Genomic DNA, 24,359 nt, shown 5'->3' on the forward strand with positions numbered 1-24,359 from the left:
TGGTAAACATATACGAGATGGGTTAATTTCAATATGTAGTAACTAATTATTGTTTCTAATCCAACTATCATCTCTAGAATTAAAAATTAGCTATCCATTTTATTCACAAGAAAGGAAAAAAAGAAGGAAAATATGTTTTTATTGCTTCATGGGCTATATTAGGTTGGTGGTGCCTTGCCAACTCTTTCATGTGAGACCATTTAAAGCACTAAAGTATCTTTGTTGCTCCTTGGCTCAAAGCCTCAATGAACCTTATCATCCTTGGCCCTTTGCACAACTGTCTCCTGGCAATGTGCATGTAAAAACCAAAGCATAAAAATGTGTGTCCAAACCATAGGATTCGTCGGTGCCTTCAAAAAAAAAAAAAAATCAACCAATGTCAATGTGAAATGCATCTTTGCAGTAATGCATCATGAAATATATGCACCATTTCAGCAGTGACTGATGAGATTGCTGCACTTTTTATGCATGAGAGACACTAAACCAATTAATTCTCCATCAAAATAGTTTTTGCCACTACATATAGGTGTCACTCTACGAGGGTCATTGGGTGCACAAGTCTCTCTCTCCGACCAAAATTAAACAGCATCCAACTTTCTCTGTCATGCTGTAAAAAGTTGGACACATAAAGTTCCCCTTAAACCCAGGGACCTATTTAAACCTCCAGAGAAAGAACCCAAAGGGCCACTCATTTCCATGACGCTCCTATTCTTTGCCTTCTTTCATTCCTACTCCTATTTTTTTTTTTACGGGTTGCAGGGTTGCCCACCTTGAGAAAGGGTACTGAAGCCTGAAGGCCATCTTCGTTCAGCGCCCGCAGACAACACCTTTCTACAATCCACCTCCTCTTTTTTTCTTTCCCTCATCACCTTTCTCTTATCTCCTCTCTCTTTCTCTGCAACACCTTTCTTCATACAAGCATGTCGGGTTTATATACTCACAGCTTCTCGCCTGCGAGAGCCCCCTCCCCACAGATAAGAAGCACGCCAGATATAGATAGGTACAACAAGATATATAGAGTTATAGACAGTATTTTGATGTCTCTTCTCGTAAATTTTCAATCTTTGTATGATATCTGGCGTTTATGAATCTTTGATTGTTCTCTTTGTTATTGGTATAGTCCGTACTTGGCAGAGCTGTTGGCGGAGCATCAAAAGCTGGGGCCTTTCATGCAGGTTCTTCCTATATGTAGCCGTTTGTTGAATCAAGGTGAGTGCTTTATTGAGTTTTCTCGTGGTTTTACTTTGAATTCTTGGTTTAGGTTTTCAGTTAATTGCTAGTTCATCAGGTTTTCAGGATGTGTTTACCGATCTTTGTTTTGTCTGATGTCATTGCTTGATCGGTTTACTTTAATTTTGCTTTCTTTTTGCTATGACGTATTGGGAATTGGAATTATAGAACCAAGGCTGGTGTCATAATGCATTCCTTTGTAGAATTTTCGAAGTGGTTCATAAATATGAGCCTTTAGGTGTTTCTAAGGGTTTTGTGAATATGGCTACAATTGATAAGACTGCTGTACCGAGAGAAGTGTAGTGTTTCATGCAATCTAACAAGTGCCCCGATCAGTCTGAGAGTTTCTACTGCTTTCTTCGTAGATCTTAATAGCTGCTTTACCCTTTTTGCTTCATTATCTTCTGCTTTGTTGTCTTCACAGGTCTCTTGCCTTATTCTATAAAGAGTTCTGTCCGAGATAGCTCATTTTATTCATGTTAGTTATGTGTCATAAGAAATGCTTATTGGCTTTCTAAGATGTGGTTTTGTTTGGTGATTGTTGGTTGGAAAACGTATCTGGGATATATAATCTTTGTTCATGTGGTCATGTACAATGGAAGCTGTTCAGTTGTTTAAACTGATGCAGTCGCACAGTTGTTTTTTTGAATACATTTAATTTGTACCTACTATCCTGCTAGAATATATTGGCTAGATATGAAGTATTGCTTTGATTGGGAACTTGATAATAGTTAGAGGTTTGCTCTTTGCACCTACAGTAGTTGGACCTAGTTGTATAGGTGCCTTTGGCGCATAGCAGATTATGTTATAGGGTGTCTATTGTTGTTTCTGAGATGGAGTTCTTGACTGTTCCTGTTAGATGATTATTTGCTTAACTGACAAGATAGCTAAAACGAAGACTTCCCTTCCATGTGGATGGTAATTCTTTGGATTGGCAATGATATTCTTGGTTATATTACTGTTTTCTTGCCTGTTGTGTTTTGGTTGTGGCAATGTTTTAATTTTAGCGCTTTCTTCCACATACTCTTGTTTCTGTTTTGATATTTCTGTGGTGGTCCTTTTGTTGTTGGTTCTATGCTCTGAATTCATTATGGGAGCACTTTTCAATGCATAGGCGCAACTGGACTCATTAAGTTAACTGACAATAGTTGGTAGGATAGGTCAGGCCATGACTATGCTCTGGAATCGATTCTCTTCAGTTACATGCTGTGGAGCGACTATACTATACCTACCAACTTATCGACTATTCGACTCATGTACAATACATACTTCTTTATGTGCTTCCTTTCACTTTTCTGATTACAAAAAAGAGAAGGCTACAATACATTTTAATAGTACAGGCACTTAAGAACAGATATATTATCATAAGTTATCTTGTGGTCCAGCATTAGATGCTTTGATCTGAGAACAGAGTTGTTTCCCACTTTCTGTTTCATAATAGTTGTTGTCTACGTGTAGAAACAATGTGAGCAATGTTTCAGCTATATGTAAACAAAATTAATAAAAACTTCATCATGGAAAAATAAGTTTGAAGTCCACTCATGCTTGGACATGCATCCTGAAATATGCACGGCTGCAAATGTTATTTTGCATTTGCAATAAGGAACCGTCCCAACTACTAAAAAGAACTTTCCTGAGTACCTAATCTGCCATTCAGTGATATACTGGCGGGGAGGGGAAACGTTGCATGGTTTGTAGTTTGATTTATTTCTTCCTTTTCTATTTCTGGAATTTAGGCAGGATAAGCTTGTGAGGAATTATTTGAACTATAAGGGCCTTGCTGGAGAAATCATCTTTTGAAATATGATAATAGTGCCTGTTTTCTTGCTGAGACAGAGGATATGAGTATACAACTTTAATTATGTTTGCTGCTTGTCAAACTGGATTGTGTCTTGCAGCTTTTTGAGGATAATCTTGTAAAAATTTTGACAAGATATTGCAGATTTCTCCATCAGTTAGTGATATCCAGATAATAGGGTGCTGAAAAGGAACCTTTCCTTCACAAAAAAGAGACAAAACTAAAACCTATGTCCTTCCATTTTGCTAAATAAAATTTTCTTAGAATTTATATTTCTCAATTTGTTACAGTTTGTGATTTGGTGGAAGGTGTTGATAGATAACAGGTTCTTCCTTTTTGGCTAGTTTTGGTGCAATACTTTCTAATGAATTGTCACTAATAAATGGATATCACTATTACTTGTTGGGAAGTTGCTACAATTGGAATTTTCTTTCATAGTTAACAGCAGAAGAAGCTTAAATATGTTGCGCATAAGGATAAGATAGAAAAAGGATCTGTATGATATGCGTCATATATTTTGATGCATGTTTGGAAGTGATGCTCCCATGTATTAGCTATTTATAAGCTGCACATACTCAGCGGCCCTTTTAAATGATCTAAATTCCATTGGAGGGACATATGTAAAATAATATGATAATCTGATACTTGAATGATTAAATTAAAGTCTTTCTTCATCTTGCATTCTTTTTAATTGTTCATTGATCTTGTGGTAATGATAGTTTGATTGCTAAAATATATCCTGAAGTTTGCATTAGACAGCCTAGATTATCATTTAGAAGGACCCCAAATGTATCATTAGAGGAAGGGAGGAGGAGATATTTTTTAGCTGTTACCTTAAAAGTGCATTGATCTCTAGTTTTCCTATTAGTCTGATGTTTAATGAACAGTTGTATTTGTTTTGTTCTGACAGAAATTATACGAGTCTCAGGAATGGTCTCCAACCAAGGCTTTGGGGATTTCGACAGGATGCAGCATGGAAGTCCCAGTCCCATTGCTTCTTCAAACCTTATTCCTAATGTTGGGGGAACTAGTTTAGGTGGTTGGAGTGGGCTTCAGCACGAGGTGAATATGTGCTCTCTTTTCCATTTGCACAACTAGTTTTATTGTTTTGAATGCCTAAATTTATGTTTTTGTCTATCTAATTACAAGACAAAGTTCATGTAAGAGATATTTCTTTCCCTCGACTATTTACGTATTATGCTCTGAGTATAACAAATTTTCCATCAGAATTGTTTAGTATGGATAACCTTTTACTGCGAATAGCTCTTTGCCTTTAAAAGTAAATGAGATACTCTTGTGCAAGTTCAAGAATTCATTATATATTAATGAGATTTTCCTTAAGAAAATTGAAGCTCTACCAGAAAGGGATCAAATATGGTTTGAACTGAAAACACGGCACTGCAAATTCAAACTTTCAAAGGTACAGCAGAGCTTAATATCCTCCAGTTCCTAATGACATCATCATATTATACTTAATCAGTCTTCATCATATAATAAATAATCTAATGTTACAAATAATTAATAGCTTTCGCCCATTAGATATGCCTATCAGTAAATTTCAAAGATTCTACTAACTACCAAAGAAAAAAAGATTCTACTAACTTATTTTTCCCAGAAAAGAGTGAAGGAATGCAACTGTAGTGCAAGGATTAAAAATTTCTAAGGTGAATTTTCTGATTTGCCATAGGTTTGGTCCCATCAGATGTGGAACAATAAGTACTTCTTATTTTGAGTTTCTACATATTTTTTGCACTCTTGTCATGTTTCTATATGATATATTGCAATCAAATTTGAAATACCATAAAGCTATTATTTCTGATAATGCCTTCTTTTGGTCTATTATCAGATGGACAGGATAAAATATAAATACTGGCACATCTGAATTCTACTTTTTTAGGTCTCTCAACCTTAACTAGCCAGCATATATTGCCCTAAACCTAGAATCAGAAAATAAAAAATAAAGCTCATTGCTATCATTATCCATCATCTCATCAACTGTATTTTTTCATTTCATATTCATGTGCTTGATCATATTTATTTTAAGATTATCTCATAAACTGCATTCCTCAAGAGGTCATGAATTTTGTAGAGATCTCATTGTGCATAGATCTTAGACACTTGCAGTGTTAATTGTATGATGAATATTTTGTATCCCTTTATTGCAATATTTCCTACATATATTTTATTTATGGAAGCATTCTTACCTCACAAAGCCAAAATAGTTTTGAACTATTGCTATATGTGTGGTAGCTACCCTAATGTATTGCAATTGCTTTTGGGAGTAAATGCGAGACTCTTCTTGTTTGATCAATTATATTACAAAGCCATTACGTCTGAAAAGTTATATTTTTGAGTCCAATATGATCAACATGATTTCATTTTGAAGGCCTGAAGATTTAGATATAAGATTACTTCTTTGTAAGCCCTCATATCGCCCTAACAGTCATCCAAGTTTCTTTGAAATTCCCATCCTCCGTTGCTCGACATATACTATCTGGAGGCACCATATGCTCCTACAACTTTAACTTACTGTAATTCTATACAAGTGCTAAAAATTTCAGGAAGCTGTATTATACTGTTATGAATAATTTTTCTTGAAATTTTTTGAAATTGTGGGCATAAGGCATAAGGCTGCAGTGAGTGCTCCCGTTTTATGATGTTGGTCAGTCGTTGTAAGTTATACACTTCCTCACGCAGTCTATATACATGCCATGAAGTTTCCTTGAGACTATTACATAATCAACAATCATGATTTTGTCCCACATAGATGAGGTGGAGTCAATTTAATATCTGCATATGGATATGGCAGTTGGTTCTTGAAGAAGTTTGAGATATCGTATCTCATTATGCTTATGATTTTTATAAGAGTGTTGTTCAATATGATAATAACTTACCATAGAGCTAGAACTTCCCTGTCCTACATAATAATTAAATGAAATCTTCTTTTGGTGGACATTGTATCAATATATGTAGTATTTTTGTCTGGTCATGATCTCTTCTCTGCTTATTGCTTGGATTTTCAATAGAATTGCGTATCTCCTGCTTCATTTTTTTTTTTTTAGTTTGCTCCAGAATGTGTTGCCTAACTAATTATAGTACACCAGGAAAATAAGTTTTATGTGCTGGCTTTCTTTTTGCTAGCTTCTTTTTTGACCATATCTGTGGACTTCATTTAATCTTTAAGCAGAGAATAGGTTTTCTACAAGGAATGAATCTAGACTGGCAAGGAGCACCACCAAGCCCAAGTTCATATGTTGTCAAGAAGATCTTACGCTTGGATATTCCAGTGAACACCTATCCTAATGTAGGTCTTTCCTTTCCATGATGATATAGGATACTTGTTACTGGTTCATGATTAACTCTTTTCTGCTGGTGTTCAGTTCAATTTTGTTGGGCGTCTCCTGGGACCCCGAGGCAATTCACTAAAACGGGTGGAAGCTTCTACAGGCTGTCGTGTTTACATTAGGGGAAAGGGTTCAATAAAAGATCCTGGCAAGGTAATGAAAGTTCTCCTAGGTGTTTTCCAGGAGATATTTCTCCTAGCTATCATATTAGAGAACCCTTTTTTTATTCATCTTATATCCTAGTAGCTTCGGGGTAAAGCAAAAGGTGATACTCTGCATCTAAGGATATTTTTGTTTGTTCACTTACCACTAGACTCGCATGACTCAAGGTAGGAACCGGGAATGAGTCAAGAAAAGGAAGAATCAAGATAGCAAGCAGGTGGTTTAAAGACAAATTGGCCCGAGGAGGATTTAACCCCATGACCTATGGCTTTGATAATTGATAACATGTTAACTAATCACTAGACCCCAAAATCTTAAGCTGTTATTGAAGGGGTCTACAATGTATATCAGGCCTTAACATTTGTTTGCATGTTCATTCTTTGACCTTGAGATTGCAACCGGTTAGAGATATGATCCTGTTTGCAAATATTAGTCCATTACCTCAACATATCTCTCTTGCTATTCTCGCTGCAATTATATAACAGATATTCTTCCATTCTTTAGTCACACATATGCTTCATGTGCACCTGCTCACCATAACTAATTAGAGTAGTCCAGTTTCATCAGAACAAGCACCAAACTTATCATTAATTCGACCAAATTGGTCACGAATGTTTTTATGCTAGAGGTTCTCAACTAGGAAAATATGGTCTATATCATGGAATGCCGTACCGGTCCGGCCGTGGACCGGTACCGGAACGGATTTCCGGTTTTTTATCCGTATCGGCCAGTACGGGCCCGTACCGGCCCGTACCGGCCGGTTCGGAGCCCGTACCGGCCGGTACCGGCCTCGTACCGGTGCGAACCGGCAGGTTCGCACCGGTACGATTTTTTTTTTTTTTTAGAACCACAGCGCCGCGCGCTGTGGTTTTTGAAACCACCGCGTACCGGCCGGTACGTACCGGACCGGTACCGTACCGGCCGGTACGTACCGGACCGGTACCGTACCGGTCCGGCCGGCCACCGGTACGCCGACCGGTACCGGTACGGCGGACCTTGGTCTATATATATATATATTAATATGAATGCCACCATAAATTTAAGAAGTAAAACTCGCATACTTAAATATAAATGTTATCTCTTTGTGTAAATACTCATTAGCATCCTAACAAATAAATTTATTTATGATTATGTTGCTTATATACAAGTTTGGAAATTTTCGGTGATTTTACTTCTTTATCCAAACATTTAGTAATAGGTGAAAAATCAATCTTGTTTCACCATTTTTGACAAAGGGCATGTAAATGTATAATTAAATTGTCCATAAAAGAGCTTGATACGTCTTCTTCATATGTTGCACTTTTAGCTTTTTCTCTTCTTAATATAGGTTTATGTTTCTATTTAGCATTCTTTTGCTTTGCAAGTGTGTAAACACAGTGTGGTCAAAACAGATTGTCGAATAGTTACATGCCATGTTCAAATAAGTTGCATCTTCTCCAATACTGTCATATTTACCAACCATAACCAAAAGTAAGTATAACATGAATTTCAATGGAAACAGGTATTCATCTTTGTTCAGTTATTCAACATGTGAATTGGGAACTATAGTCCAAGACCGTTCCATTAAAAACAATATAAGATGTCACTAAGAGCAGCTCTGGATATATTTTTCAGCACTTCCAAGTTGATCTTTCAGATTATGCCTCCTCTCAGACCCTTTGATTGAAGTCCACCTTTCTTGTGAAGGCTGTCTCTAGCTATCAGAGCTCATATGTTAAACTAAAACTAGCTTTTCTATGTTAGTTGTACAGTGGTTCTATCAATAGCCAATACTTTTAAAAAGCCATAAGTACACCCATCAAGCCTTATTTCAATTTTAGTTGGCTTTGTGTGTTCCTTTTTAGTCATTCATACGAAGGGCTCTCTGCTATCACTACAAATTTTTCAAGTCCTTCGTCGCAACTCTCATTTAGGTTACCATAGGTCATCTGCTCCCTGTTCTGGACCCTTGAATACCTCTCCTCATAGGAGCAACAGATGTTCATTGCACATGTCCTTATCATCTCAGTAGCTTCACTGCATTATCCTTCTATCACATCCTCTATTATGCTCATTTGTCACCCTATTTTTTTCCTAGTTTTACTGAACATCCCCTTCAACTTCGGACGTATTCTACTTGTTTAGTGTGCTTGGGCACTCTTTATTGTCCGACACTCTGAAGTCTAAACCATATAAAATTGCTAGTTGTATCATTATCTAATGTAGTTTGATGAGTTTGAAAGCAGGGATTCACCACAGGGCACCCACAGACACCTTTTTGTCTTGTCCATTCAAATCGAATCCTAGCAGGTGTATTTTCATATAATACAGTATCTTTATAATGATGAAATTATATCCTCCAGACTAATTTTTCATGTCTAGCTAGTGATTTTGTCAACTTTTTGTGTATATTTAAACTTGGGACATTTCTCATATTTTTCTCTAAAATTTGTATTTTATGTCACTCAAACAATGCAGTGCTCTTTTTTCCAGGTTTAGTAATGAGTCTCTGATTATTACATATAATATATTATTGATGAAGCTAGGTTGATCACAGAAACGAAATGTACATCAATTAAGTATTGGTCTAATATACTATTTTCTTCATTTGCTGCTTTTCTCTTAGCTTGGAGCTAAAAACTTATTGTATTTATTCTTCTAAACTTCAAGGAGGAAAAACTAAGGGGAAGACCAGGCTATGAACACTTAAATGATCCGCTGCATATCCTGATTGAGGCCGAGTTACCTGTGAATGTTGTTGATGTTAGGTTGAGACAGGCACAGGAAATTATCGAAGAGTTGCTCAAACCAATTGTAAGTATTTCTTAGCATGTATTAATTGTTCAACCCCATTAATTTGCCAAGTTTTAGAAGCTTTTAAGCATGTTATAACATACCATACAATGAGCAGACTTCATTGCAATGAATTACGCCATGCAATACAATTTATTTTCCCAATTGTAATATGGGTATTACCATCTATTCCTTATGTCCTGACACACCCTTGTGTCAATTTCCTTATTCTACTAGCTTTCTCTAGCTCGTTCTTTGGAACTTCCTTCCATGTGGAGTCATAATCTCTGTTTTCCGCAATTTTGAAGTTCTTCATAGGCCTAATTAGTATTATTCAATTCAACTCCATTTTTGTTACCATGTATCTTGTCATCTACAGGATGAATCGCAGGATTACTACAAGAGGCAGCAGCTTCGGGAGCTAGCCATGTTGAATTCAGGTTTAAGAGAGGATAGCCTCCATCCAAGTGGCAGCGTTTCTCCATTTGGAAATAGTGGAATGAAGCGAGCAAAAACAGGACGGTAGAGAATAATTATTAGCTCAGCAGTAGTTGTCAAATTTTCTTTATCCAGTCATGCCTTCAGCTCAAGTTACTTAGTCAAGCATGTGTGGAGAACACCATAACTAGCTGGTGAGTTTGATCTGCTAGTGGAATTTTTTCATTAGAAGAAAGAAAGAAGACTTCACAGCATCTGTTGTGACTACATCTACCAGGTCTTCCTGTTTTGTTGATGTTGAGCCATGTTTGTTGTGAACCTAGGGTATTCATTTTATTCATTTTCTACTTTTAACCCGGGTCCATTAGCTATGTTTGACTGTCAACGAACATTCCTGAACTTAAATATTGTTCTTGTTGTTTGACTTCAGTTAAGCTGTACCATTGCACTATTAATTTGTAAGCTATAGCTATACACACACATCTTTAATTGTTTAGCCTTGAATTGAAGTTCCTCAGTCTACAGTCTTATATTCTGTGGTGAAGGGGATGGTGATATTGCAATTCCTAATTGTCGGTGCCCTTTATTTGTAAAAAATGGATGCCAGATATATTCATCATCAAGGTTCGCCGTCTCGTACCGGACCCCATACCGGTACCACTCTATTACAGTGTCGGTATGTGGTATAGTATAAGATGGTGAGGTGTACCAAATGTTAGTATGGTACAAGATTGCATAAAGGTTCGGTATGGTACGGTATGCTCGATACGGCAAATTTTGCTCGTTATTTTGATTTTCCAAATTTTTATTATTACTTGGAAAAGAGGAACCAATTAGGTGTCTGACCCAATGTTGAGTTGCAACTTTTAAGTTGATAAGCCATGATTGTACATTACTCAAAGAGCGTTATGTGGTAATGTTTTTTTTTTTTTTTGAAGTTCTTCAAGCAGGTATACTAGGTTTTACTAAATTTATCGACAGAATCTTGCGTCAAGTCAGGTCAAACCAACTAAAGTGAAACTGGTGTTACCTCTTCTTGTATGTGCTAACTTTGATTTGAATTTTGGAGCTCCTGTAAGCTTATGCTTTCCAGTTTGTTTGACCTCCTGGTTTTGAGAAGTTAAAGCAAACTAAACGCAATCAGGTTATTCAGTTGCAAATGCCAAACTTAGCTTTGTTAAGTCTTCTGATATCGAAAAAGTTTAGCAAGCGTAATGATTTTCTATTATCTAAATATGCTTCCCTGGGCAATAGGAAAGAATGAGAGGGAGGATTTTCAAAGTGATGCGTCGTCGCAGAGAGCAAGAGAAGCAGTTTGGAGTCTGCAGCTTTTGTACTTTTAAAAATGGAATAGAATGAACAAAAATTGCTTACTTCTTCAGCCAAACAGTCACAGTCCATAGAACAAATAATTTTTCAAAATGGCAGAATGGTTCTTTCAAGAAAATTTGTATACCATAAATTCTTATAAAAAAAAGATGGAATAATCTAGCATTCCTCTTCTTACTCTAACTTATTCTAGTTAGCCTAATTATTTTGATTCTTTTATTCTGCTTCCAAACACAACCGTTAATCTTAAATCAATTAGTCAACCAATTCCCTCATCTGTGTTCAATAATTTCAGACATGTCCGTACCTTTCAATTATCATCACATTTTAGGTACAAACAACGATTGTAGGATAACATGATGCAAAGAATATGTAATTAAAGTAATATAAAACATAGACAAACTACAAATTTTAATAATATTTTTAATAACATGATTTTTAATCAATTATTTAGATAAATTTCCTTTGACTTTGTGTGGCAAATATGGAGCCCATATAAAAGCTCCCTAACCACTGCAGAAAAGAGAGGAGAAAAAAAAAATCCTGCTTTTCCCATAGTGTGTTGTGTTTTGTGGAGCTGCATCAAGTGTTTCTAGGTAGCTAAATGGGACTAACTCCTTTTTTCTGTGAACAAAGGAATAACAGGACTAATCCAACCCAATAAATCCTTTCCTCTTCAGCGAGCAAGAAGATATGGGTCAGCATGAAAGGACTCCTAATGTTGGTGCTGGTGTTGAATGTTGAAATTGAGGTCTCAACAGAGGTCCTATGTATGCCATCACCATGAAAGACATAACTGTTGATTTGCAATCTATGCGCCTTTTCTTGAAAAGATCGATCCATACTTCTTGAATAAATCATAAAAATTCTTGTATAATCGAGTAGTTATTCATTAATTTGATTGGCATAGAACAGACTGGAGAATCATTTAGCCAATGGAAATATTGCTGAGACTTTAATGATTTTTTACAGCGGTTGCATCGTATAATATGTATGGTTTAGCACAAAGACAAATTGCACATTCCATATATGATGCTCTTGAATTTGTGATGGTTAGTTGACAAAGAAATGAAAATATATTTGTCATGTTTCTATTACTTGCTAAAGTTTGATTACAGCAGATTACCTTATCATTGGATATCTTTCATTCTAGGAAAAATGGAAAAAAAAAAGCTAGCGCCTTTTTGTTTGCTGATTGTCTAGTTTGCAATTTGTCAACTGTGCACAAAATTGAAATGAAGTCATACATCCAAGACAATCATTTATTTTCCTTTTCTATGTTATTAGTTCTTCCTCCTCTTTTTTAAATAACTTTTGTGGTTACTTGGCTGGTTGGCAATGTATTGGATTTTCTTGGATTAGATCAACGGTGGTCCAGATAAATTGGTTATAATTTTAGGTGATCAAATCCTTGTAATAAGATAGTAAACTAAAAATAAAAAGCACTTAATGCTGCATAATATAATATGCTGGCTAATTTTACAAGGATATATCAATTTACGCCAGCCAAGATGATGAGATCTAATGTTTTATATGTTACATCGTTAAGTTTTCTCGATAGATATGAAAACCATGACTATCAATTCCAATATACATGAATAGCCGGTATATTTATCCTCACAAGTAACAATGCTACCATCTTGTTATCCATTTAATCACATAATTTACTTTTATTTATTAAACACATGTTTGGTATTACTTTTAAAAAAAAACTTTTTGGCTTTAAAGCAAAAAATAAAAAAAAGAATTTAGTAATGGTTTTTGAAAAGCATTTTTACAAGAAGGAAAGTTAAAAAAATAGTTTATTTCTTCTGAAAAAAATAGTTTATTTCTTCTGAAAAAAAATAGTTTATTTTCTTCTGAAAAAAAATAGATTCTAGCATTTTCTTCTCTTTACGTTTGCTTGATCCTTTTATATTTTATTTTTTTTTCTTTTGTTATATAAAACTACCTTCTTAAAAAACGCGTGAACTTTTGGCTTTTTGTGTCCAACTAGCAGAAGTCACTAGAAACCCGCTATTTTGGAGGGTGTGTATGTTTACCCCAAAATGGTAACGAAGCGTTCAGAAACCACCATTTTGAATCTCACCTCTACGCGCCATCCAAGTTGACTTGGACGGTTCCTGATGCGATGTCTACACAACAGATTCTTATCTTGTGGAAGAAGTACAGCAAATGACTTCAAATCCCTTCTCTTGGAGCGGTCCGAAAGGGGGGTTCCTCATCTCGGCGCGCAGCTGCCGAGCGCCCAAAAATAGGGGAAGGGAAAAAGAAAGAAAAACAAGAAATAGTGATTATTGTGAGAAAAATCGATCTCTTGCGCACTTGGAAAAAATTTTTTAGTGGTGGGATAGAGGTCAACAGGTGATGGCAGATGATAAGAACTCCTACGAAGAGATCCGAAGGCAAAGGATCCAAGAAAATCTCAAGCATCTCGAGGTAATAATCATTAAAAAAATGGTCAATGAAGAACGAAAATCCTGCTCTAATCCCTGTTTCTATGTTATTGATGCAAAAATACTTATGCATTTCGATTTTTATGACTGATTTGTAGATAACCATTTGAAATCTTGAAAAATAAAAGAAGACTGCCTCTTTTTTCCTTGTTTTTTATACACTTTGTTTTCCGGTTAGGCAATGGCTCGGTGGTGTTTATGAGGTTATATTCTTGCCGAGAAAATTTTTGGCAGTGGAATGGAAGGCCAGTTTATTATTTTTCATTTATTGGTTTTTTTCCTTCTACATTTTGTATAGTTTATTATACGGTCTAGCAAGAGGAGGAGAATTTTTTTTTGGATTTTCTTTTTTTATTTAGATGTGCTGGATGAATGGTTCTTCTGAGAAGCTTCGAGATTTTGAGAGATGTATGAATCAGTGGATAACAAGTGCAGAAGTAGGGGTTAGACTAACGAGTTATCATTTACTAGTGTAGTTACACCTAGGGTGCACTTTAAGCCCATCTTCCTTTACGTTGTCGCAGATGAAACTTGTTAATATATAGATTTGGAAGCTATGATGTATGCGATTATATTGTAATAATGATGGAAAAACAGCACGTCTAATTTGGACGATCAGCAGTTTTTAACCATTTAGTAATTTTTTTATGCCAGCAGTGGAGGTTTGTGGGGTCATACTTGCAACAGAAGTAGAGGTAAATCACGTTAGTAGTTGTCTTCGGTACATAAGACTAATTTAGAGGATAAGATATACAATTTGAGTTAATTTTGAATTGAAAATGAGTCCTTTATTAAAATAAATAAAGGCCAGGAAATTGTTTGTCATCACCATTTCTCTTTACCTAAGCATTGAAATAAACTAGTAACGAGTATTAGGTTTACTTACCTTTTCCATCTTAGACCTTGAAACCTTGGTTCCAGGGGCGCTCTTCGACCTCGATTTTTGATGGGAATGGCGAGTTCGAAGGAAGGAGGAGGGAGAAAGAAGAGAGGAGGAGGTGCAGTGCTCGTGGTGGAGGGTCATGGTGGAAAAGGGCTTCCTATTTATAGAGGTGATATAGGGTTCTAGCGGCTCTAGGAGAGTTTTAGCGGTCCTAGGCCTCCTATTTCTACCATGAGTCACCTGCTTTGGATGGGAAAGCACACTCCTATCAAGAGTCTACTGTTGCTCATCGCCCTAAGAAAGTTCTAGCAGCCCTAGGTCTTCTAATTCTACTAGGAGTCGCTTGCTTCAGATGAAAAAACAGACTCCTATTGGGAGTCTACTACTGCTCATCGTGTGCGACGCATGCATGGGTCTAGGTCGTGCTGGTCAAGTGAACTGGCCTGGCCATGCCATCACAAATCATGCCTCATGAAGTCCCAAACGAAAGGGCCTAATCCTGAGTTACAATTCCATTCTGAGAAAGGAGCTCTGCAACATAGCTTTTTTGTTATCCTCTTTTTAATTAAGGATAGATTTTATATGCACATATTCTTGTTTCTTTTTTCTTAATATACGCGATACACTCTAGTAATGAAAATTGAATGCAAAAGTTTCTGCCGAACAATTCTAAAATTTATATCTTGTGTTCACTATTTGCATTGTTTTTTGTTTAACAAGGATTTAGGAATTTCGAAGATTTCACAATGCCTATTGGAAGTTGCGAAATGCGAGTACAAGCTTTTGGTAAGTTCAAACATCAATAAAATGCATGCAAGAAGTTTGCTGTTTTGTATTTAACGCAGTGGGATGTGATTTGGTTTATTATCATTTCCAAGTTCAAGAGACTTCTAGCTCAATGAATGTGAGTATTTCTGTGGGTATCTCATAAAATTAAAATGTTTCAAATTGCTATTCTTTACTGAATCTTGATGGCAACCCCTTTTTCTTGAAACAACTTACAAAGTTTAATGAAAATACAACAAATCCATTTTTACACTACAATTTGCAAATCCATCTGTGCTGCAATTTGACATACATTATGCTTTTAAATCAAGGCTCTGAGGAGAATGTATTGATTTTTTGAGGGCCTGCTTTGTTTTGCAGAAATGTCATGCAAGCCCCAAATCAAAGAAAAACCTTGAAATGACAGAGTTAAGGCGCTCTTCAAGAGCAAGGAATCCAGTTCCTTCATACTGTGATGAAGTAAGTCATCTATCTTTTCAATTTAATAATAGAAGAATGGATTATATCTTTGTTCAACATCCATAATAGTGGATAAAAATGGTAGATAGATATGTTTATTGAAGTTATAAAAGGCTGCTATTTCATACTTTCTTTCTTCTTGTTAGAAACTTCATGGCTGACTTCAATCTGTTATCTTTCTCTTAGTACTGTATAGCCATTTGCAATTGCACTGACCTATCACTTCGAGAAATTAACACCTATTAAGTAAACACAAACAAGCTGACTGGTGAAAAGTTGCCCAATCCAACTTTGTGGTACACCTTTCTTTCAGGTCCACTGATTAAACAGTTTATTAATCATTAGCTACCATCTTATTCTTAAGTTATTTATTTGATATTTACTTGTACATCAGTCATGAATGCATGATTTATTGAATTTTGAGAACATTTTGTATGGTTCTTGATGTGGACATCAACCCTTCAGAAATTGGTGCTGACTGATGATTTTCTTGGCAAGGCAAGTTTGGGTAAGAAAAGAACTTGCTGTGAAACCTAATGGGCCATCTGCACTGAAAGCAAACCTGTCATACTAATTACAGTTACGCACTTGGAGATCAACACTTCTAGGTCCCTCTAGACTGGATAAGATCAACATGATGACAGATGGCAAGATTTTTAGATAGGGCAGTGCATCATTGTCACGTCTTCAGTCTAACTTAAACATTTGATGGATCATTTGTAATGCCTATTACCATGTAAAATTAGTTCTTTCTATAGCTTGGAATCAATTATGCCCCCAGCAAACTGCTCAAACTATCGTCTCCTTGCAGACTTCACTATTAATTGTGCTATGTTATAATTGATAGTTTTCTTTTTTATTTTTTTATATTGTATGGAAGTCTTTAGGATCATTTATTATCTGAAATTTTTATCTAGTATAAAAAGATAGCTTTCTGAAGTGCTTAAGGATGTGTCAGGTTGGTGACATAGATCTCCGATCATACCGCAAAAGGTAATACTTTTCAATCAGGCCAGTTACTTGGTTGATTTTTTTTTTAAAAAAATTATTATGTTGGTCTTGATGTTGCTAAATGCTAATGGTGATTATTATCTTTCTACCAGATACTCTAGGAGTGACCAAAATGGAAGAGTATACACTGGAAGAGTTGTTTCATATGAAGAACAAATTGGTGCAGTACAAAGAGCAGAGAAGCTTCAAAGTGATCTAAATTCCAACCACCCCTCCTTTGTTAAATCTATGCTCCGGTCACACGTATCAAGTTGCTTTTGGCTTGTAAGTTATTGTTTTCACATACATACATATACACATGTAGATGAATGCATGCATGCACACACATTCACAGACACAAATGCATATATGCATGCACAGTCAATTGAAAAGGATAAGAGCTTATGTGTGTGGATGTTTCTGATATCATGATCACAAGGGTCTTCCATCAAAGTTCTGCAAGGAAAACCTACCTCCACATGAGATGATAATGGTTTTAGAAGATGAGAATGGTTTAGAATATGATGCTATCTATATTGGGAACCGAACTGGTCTTAGTGGTGGATGGAGAGCTTTCGCAATGGACCACAAGTTGGAAGATGGAGATGCCTTAGTGTTTGAGTTAGTCAAGCCAGACAGATTTAAGGTAATCCTTTTTTTATGTATTATATGTAAGATGCTTTATAATCATTATTATTTAGTTTTACATCGTTATCTTCATGTGAAAATTGATCTCAACCAATAGTTTGCATTTTTATTGCGTGAACCTCACTTGACGATATATCATGTCTCTCCAGTCTTTCTATTTTCATATCACGTGGCTATAAATTTTTCTCTCAGTTGATTTTTGAAAGCCATGTTTACATTAATAGCTTATTTCAGAGTTTGGAAGTAGTCTGGACTATAGGAACTTCTTCTGATCAAAAGCAGGACGATTTCTGATTCGTTCGGATTTTTCATTGTGTTTATCTTTGTAACCATCTGACTTAGAAAATACATCCTTCATACTGTTTGGAATTCCACTTTATTAACCTGGTCATATGGTGGGACTGGACATGCATATTTGTGCAGTAAGAAGGAAAGGAAAATCTGATGCCAAATAAGATAAATCTAGTATACAAAACCTAACTACCATGCTTTGTGTTCTTTGTTGTGGGGCAAACTGTACTTGAGGTATATGAAGTTTATGTGCGTGCAGACCCATACTCAAGCACTCGGTGCCCTAGCACACAAACAAATCCACCTATGATGCCATCATCTTAAATGGACAGTCCAAGTGATGCAGCTGATTAGATCCAAAGCTGATGCCTTTTTGCTTTTGAAATCCACTCTGTTTTTTTTTGACAACATGCCTGATGATCCCAAGGTTTTCTTTCGTTTCTTTCCTTTCTTATAAATGCGCCAAAAAGCCCACATCCCACAATTCATTAGACAAATCAAACCTTGTAAAATCTTCCTGTTGAATGAACCAGTCAAACTATACTTTGCCTGGATATGTGTCGCCTTCATTTGGTAAAAGGACACTTTTAACCTACAGAAAACAAACCTTGCAAGATTTTCTTGTCCAATAAACCAGTCAGCCAAAGTATACCATGTGTCACCTTTACTTGATAAAGGGACACTGTAATCATATGGCTGAATAAAATTTTCAAGGTAGCTGGCCAAACAAGCTTTCGCTAATGAATAATCTCCAATTTTATACTTGATTCCACCTTTGCCGCTTTTACTTTAAACCCTCTTAAATTATTACTCTCCTGAATAGCATGAATTCAAGGCATTTGTACGTTTCTAGCACCATCTCCCTTGCATTCAGCATGTAATAATATAGTTGGTCCTCTTCTGTTAACTGATTGACCATTAATCCAGGTACAGAGAAAAGTCTCTAGATATTCCTATTTACTATACAGATTGTCCAACCCAAAGCCTTATGGATTGACAAATTCCAGAAATATATGCTTGGCAATTTCACCATGGATTTTGGTTGATACTGCTTGATATGTACTATCCTAGTATCTTGCCAGCATGCATCATTGGCATGGTATTGACTGCACTTGACATGTCGGTGTGAGGGTGTGCCAAGCATTGGCATGGTACACAAATCACATGCTATGCTGGTGCCAGGCTGGCACAGCATTGGCATGTGATATCTCAATCTTTTGTACCCTCGTGTACCATAGCTCATTCCATTGAATTCGAATTCTTGTTCAGAAGTGAAAGTGTCTCAGGATTGGATAACAACAAACTGAAACATACTTATTTAAGTTTTGCTTTTAAAATGGCCTATGTTGTCTCACAAATTGGTACAACAACCTATTTGGGTGGGAATGCATCTTTTTTAGTAGTTTAACATCTCACCTAAGAGTTGATATTCTCTTTTACGAGCAAGCTCGCTGTTACTCCTTTTAGTTGAAATCCATATTTGAGGGACTCAGCTATTTGCCGAAGGCCATTTTTCGAGTACAGATACTTGCGACATGTGCTAAAAATCCATTTTTGCTGCATTCTGGCTCAGCTAACAGCTGATTAATATTAGATTTATCTTTTCTGACGTAGGAACTTGGCATGTATATAATACTGTTGTTGATAATACTTATGCTTTATGACAGCCCTTGATAAACTTGCATCACTGAAATGCATTCAGCAAATCTTTTGCTTGGAATGCTTCCTGTATTAAACACCATTCTCCATTTGCCTATTCCCCCTTCTTTTGGTAGTATTGCCTGATCCTAGTTGACGCGAACAAGTCTTTTGTTTTTGCTAGTTTCCAAATTAAGCTCCTCACAATTTTCTCAACCATTAACAAAATTGTTCTAAGAACTGGCTTCAAATTCTTGAAATTGTTTGGGATGACTGGCAGAATTGTCTGCAATAGATGGATGGAACCCTTCTTTTAGATTTAGCAGGCAGCCATCCTTTCAGTATCAAAGGATTTAGTGCATATTACAAAAAACTAAGAGGAAAAGTAGGACGGAAGACGACAGGAAAACAGCAAGTTCACAATGACAAAGAATTGCATTGACGAACTCGAAAAAAATTGATCAGTGTCACTCCTCTGCTTATGCTCTTTGTTCTAATATTATTTCCACAATAGCCTGTCTTTAAAATTGGAGCTGCACCCAGAACTTCAGCCAAGATGCAAGTTTTAGCTTCTTCAAGTTGAAATAAAGATGAGCAGGGAGGGTCCAAGTCAACATGGAACTTAGCTTAATCTTCTGACAGCCTTCACTAAGTTACATAATTTCATTGGCAATATGGTTGCTCAATAATGACACTTGATGAGTTGCTAATTATGCTGCACCTTTGAAGAAAACTAATTTACAAACAAATCCCTTCTGTAAAATCTTGAGTGATAAATCCCTGTCATACAAATGAAATTGATTTCAGGAACTAGCTCAGGCTGTTCATTCTGCCAAAATTTATGCATGGTGAGAAATAGGAATCAGAGTACTGTACTTGATTAAACATCTGAGATGATCATATCTGACTGAAAGCTACCATGAATCAAACTTTAACCACTTTTTGAATTACTGTAGGGAGAAATGTTGCTAGTAGTATATAGATTCTCCTCCTTTGCCCCATGATTTTGCTCTTAACATGTATCTTCACAACTACTGTTTTCTGTATCTTCACAGGTTTACATTATAAAAGCAATTGAAAGTCAAGATAGTGATGACAGGATTGCTGATGTGGAAAGTAAAGGAACTAACATATCAACAAAAGCAGAAGAATCTGTTGAGGACTCAACTGTTTCTCAAAAGCCCGTCTCAAACAATGGATCTTTCAGGCGAGCTGAAAGAGCTAGGAAACGTCGACCAGGATAGCTCACACATACAGCCGAATAGCGATATAGGATTGTTATACGAGCATTCCCCGATATCAGACCATTTTGTATCATTTTGCTGGTCTGATTACGTTTTAAACTGAATGGATTATCATGGTTTGATCATTTTAGTTTGATGCAGGCTAATACTATTATAGATTACATGAGGTGGGTGGACCTGATACTGGCTATATATTGCTAAACATTTGTATATGCTTTTTGAAAGTGGTTACTGTTTCCATTAATTTGAGGTATTCTGACCAAGCACCTCATTGGAGCAGTGTCGATGTTGACGTCTGAGCTTAGTCATTGTCAACCTGAAAATGATAAGCCTAAAGAAGCAGAGCCAGTTTTTAGTTCTCTAGAGTCAAAGCAATAGTGACATTATAATGAAAAATAATGAGCAATAGCAAAAAATAATATCATTATTTTTTTTCATTGGATTAAAAAATTTATCTTTTTGGGGCCATACAATCACTTTTGGAGAGACATTTGATGAAACAAACAATTTTCAAAAATATTATTTCAATTCAGAGAAGGGAACCAGTAAAAATAATAGCTGTTACTCACGCTATAATTTACAAAAGACAACTATAACACTAAATAACTTGTAATGACAGCTGCTATCTTGTGCTCCCGATATTATATAAATAAACATAACAAAGGGAGCTTTGAAACTGTTATTATAACAGCCATTATAATGGATATGAAACCTCATTTAAAACTTTGTTCATGTGTTCCTAACAACATGGCATTAATACCACACCGCTAACTGCAGATAGATTAGTAGTGTTCATGCATGGAAAAGGAAACAGATGGGAGGTTGTGGAAAATATCTGGTTATCACGCAAAATAAATGAAACATGAAGAGACCAGAAGAAGATTTATAATGAGACCTGGTAAACTAAATAAGTAGTGTATACATTGAGATCAACTTCAAAAAATTTCAATAATGATCTCAAATTAATAGGTTTTATGAATTCGTCAATTTGCCGGTTGAGAAAGAATTCTAGGAATCCAAGTCAGGCATGTGCATTAGCACCTGTATATTAACTGATAGCTATAGCAGGTAGCTAACAAATGGTGCAGACTCGCTTCGGTGTTGCAAATATGCGAGTTCTTATCACTGGATACTCGATGAGTGCCCACGGAAGCAATTCACATCCTGCGAGGTAGTGATACGATCTTCACTTAGGGCTCGTTTGGTTCACACGAAAAGGAGGGGGGAAAGTGTGGTCAACGGGAAAGTAATGAAATGCCTCTTGTTTGGTTGGAGTTTTCAAAGGAGAGAGATGGGAAAGTTGTATTCCCATGGGAATATGATTCCCACATTTCATGGAAAAGTCTTTCCCATCAGAAACATGGGAAAGTTACTTTCCCATGAGGTGGGAATCACTCCTTTTTTATTTTTTCCCAAAAAGACCCTTCAGCATTAAAGAAGCATTAAAGAGGCATTAAAGACCTAATTTTTATTAAGGGCATAATAGGAATTATACTTAACTTTCCTAGGAAAGTGGATGGTCAACCAAACATAAGCACTTTGGAAATTTGTCACTTTCCCATGGTTAACCAAACATGCCAAAAGTACTTTCCTAGGTATCCTCTTCCTAGGAATCTGATTCCCAGGAATCATATTCCTAGGAGGGAAAATACTTCCCGCGAACCAAACGAGCCCTTACAGTAAACTTGAGGACGCCCAAAAACTCATAGCAACCAGAAAGAAAAAGAGAGCAAAAGGCAAAGGAAATCCAAAGAAAAGAGCAGAAAAGAAAACAAATCCAAAGGTGAAGAAAATATGAAAATGAATGAAACGCCTCAACGATATAACATTGTTGGACAGTTAAAGAATGAATTGTAATTGGTTTGTACGGGGAAAAAAAAACTAAGGTTGGCATCAACATTATCAGGAATTACAGGTATCTGATAAGTGCTAAATAATGCATAAATTAATATCTTATTCATAGCACTTATCATTATTTTAATTGACATATTTGGTCAAGTTAACCATAAAAGATGTGCTACCCTCATCATTGCATTTTAATAATTATAAGAGGTGATTCGAGTTGATTTAATTATTTAATGATTAAGTCTAATGTGTGCAGGTCACGTCTGCAGCTGAACCTGTGCTTAGTAATTAATGCTCCAAGTTTGATCCCAGCTGTCCCATGTTGATCTCCCAATATCTTAGCTCACAGATCCGTTTCATTACTCTCCCAACTTCCTTATTTCTTTCAACATTGGGCTCAACAACCGACTCCCTTATTCCTTCCAAACCAAGTCCCTTCCCCATTTAAAAATAAAAAAATAAATAACACTCCAGCCTTCATTCGGACCCAAAACGGGACTAAGGAACATAACCACAACCCAGCATCCTCTTCCTTCGGGATAAAGCTCTAGCTCATCCCATCTTTTCCGTGATCACTTCCCAGCTCAGTCCTCCCGTATTTTCACGTCTAATCCTCCTAGCGGAACAACCTTGCATCCTTATCCCCTGTTTTGGAACAGAGTAACAGCCTATCCACGCTCATTTCAGCCGAGAACCTCTCACGTCCAAGCTTCCGTTTCTCTTCCAAAGAACAAACCCACCGATCCTCATCTTCTTCCGTGATTCACCCTAATCTACTCTCAACTGTGAGCAACATCCCTTCCGCATACAAAGCCCCAACGCATCTTCTCGTTGCTCCATTTCTTCCGGATCGATCCCAACTCCCCATCCGCGATCATCTCCCAGCATTTGTTAGCAACCCGAGCTTCACGTTTCTCCCTCCCGTTTGCGGATCAAGCCAGCCTCCATCTCTCTCCGCGTCTGGAAGCTAACAGCTCCACACTGATTCTCCATGAATCACGGATCCGATTCCATCATCCCAACTCCTCTGTTATCAGCCGAACTCCCATCCTCATACCGTTCAACAACCGAGATCCCAAAACCAAGCACAGCTCCCAGCTCACCAAACCAACCGAGTTCCGAAATCCTTTCAAACGCTCATGAGATAAGATCAAATCCCATGCATCATCCTCCCCTGTTTCAGCAACAAAACAAAGCCAACGGCAGCATCCACCGAATCTCCCGCGTCTGCAGTTCAAGGGATCAACTCCCAGTTCTTCCCAGCATCCGCAATACAAGGTTCATCAGCTATATTCCGTTCCCAACCTCTTCATCTCCGCTAGATCTCCTCCCAGCTTCCGCTAGATCCCGTTCGACAACCACCCACGGATAGCTCCTTCCGAACTCCCCTGCATTCACGAGATCCAAACAGAGTCATCCTCATCCCGCTATCAGCCGTGTCCACCGTTCACAGCTCCGAGATCTTCTCCAAATCCCAGCGTCTTCTTTCCTTCCGCGTCCGAGATTTTCTCCGCTGCATCCCAACGCAGATGAGCTCGGATCGGATTGATCCCAATCATCTGCGGTTCATCTCCCAGCCATCAACCGAATCCAAACCCCCAGCCGCGTTCTCCTCTTCCGAACCAAGCTAACCTTCTTTTGGATTAACCCCAACGTCCCATGATCCTCTCCGAGTCTCCTGCTCCCAGCCGAACAGAGCCACGTCGCCAGCCGCGTCCGAGATCCTCTCAGTCCACGTCCTCGCCATCCGAGCTCCAAGCAACCTCCTGCGACTTTGGCGGGATTCATCCTCATCTCAACCGAGAAGAGAGAAGGAGGGAGAGCCTATATAAAGAAGAGTTCTTCTCTTTCGGAGGCATGAATTCCCTCACAGGCCAATCCCACGGGAAGAAAGAAAAAGTAAAGGGAGAGAGTAGTTTGGTTATTTTGGGAATAACTTCCCATGTATATAAAAAAATAAGATTGAAGTGCTGAGGGAGAAAGAAAGGAAGCTGATCATGAAGGGAGAGATGGGAGCCCGCTGCTGTGCTGCTGCTACCGTCTCCA

General features: G+C 37.1%; 2 protein-coding genes across 3 annotated transcripts; both read left to right on the forward strand.

The window, feature by feature from the left end:
* Positions 1–675: 675 nt before the first annotated feature.
* On the forward strand, positions 676–10,261 carry LOC103716690 (KH domain-containing protein SPIN1-like). The gene is made up of 7 exons (XM_008804793.4): positions 676–1,000; positions 1,121–1,209; positions 3,939–4,090; positions 6,216–6,332; positions 6,409–6,525; positions 9,184–9,327; positions 9,686–10,261. The coding sequence occupies exons 1-7, from the start codon at positions 921–923 to the stop codon at positions 9,830–9,832; spliced, it is 846 nt and encodes a 281-aa protein (XP_008803015.1). The 5' UTR covers positions 676–920; the 3' UTR covers positions 9,833–10,261.
* A 3,010-nt stretch (positions 10,262–13,271) lies between these two features.
* On the forward strand, positions 13,272–20,731 carry LOC103716689 (B3 domain-containing protein Os05g0481400). 2 transcript variants are annotated; one of them, XM_008804792.3, is made up of 7 exons: positions 13,273–13,512; positions 15,133–15,198; positions 15,559–15,657; positions 16,616–16,650; positions 16,761–16,932; positions 17,087–17,293; positions 20,280–20,731. In XM_008804792.3, exons 1-7 carry the CDS (start codon positions 13,441–13,443, stop codon positions 20,466–20,468), a joined length of 840 nt encoding a protein of 279 aa, XP_008803014.2. In that variant the 5' UTR covers positions 13,273–13,440; the 3' UTR covers positions 20,469–20,731. The 2 variants fall into 2 exon arrangements, with proteins under 2 accessions (XP_038980814.1, XP_008803014.2); XM_039124886.1 differs by lacking the exon at positions 15,133–15,198 and having other exon boundaries at positions 13,272–13,512; positions 20,280–20,692.
* The last annotated feature ends 3,628 nt before the right edge of the window (positions 20,732–24,359 follow it).

Source organism: Phoenix dactylifera, chromosome 3 (assembly GCF_009389715.1).
Source record: "Phoenix dactylifera cultivar Barhee BC4 chromosome 3, palm_55x_up_171113_PBpolish2nd_filt_p, whole genome shotgun sequence".
In the NCBI taxonomy this organism is placed as follows: domain Eukaryota; kingdom Viridiplantae; phylum Streptophyta; class Magnoliopsida; order Arecales; family Arecaceae; genus Phoenix; species Phoenix dactylifera.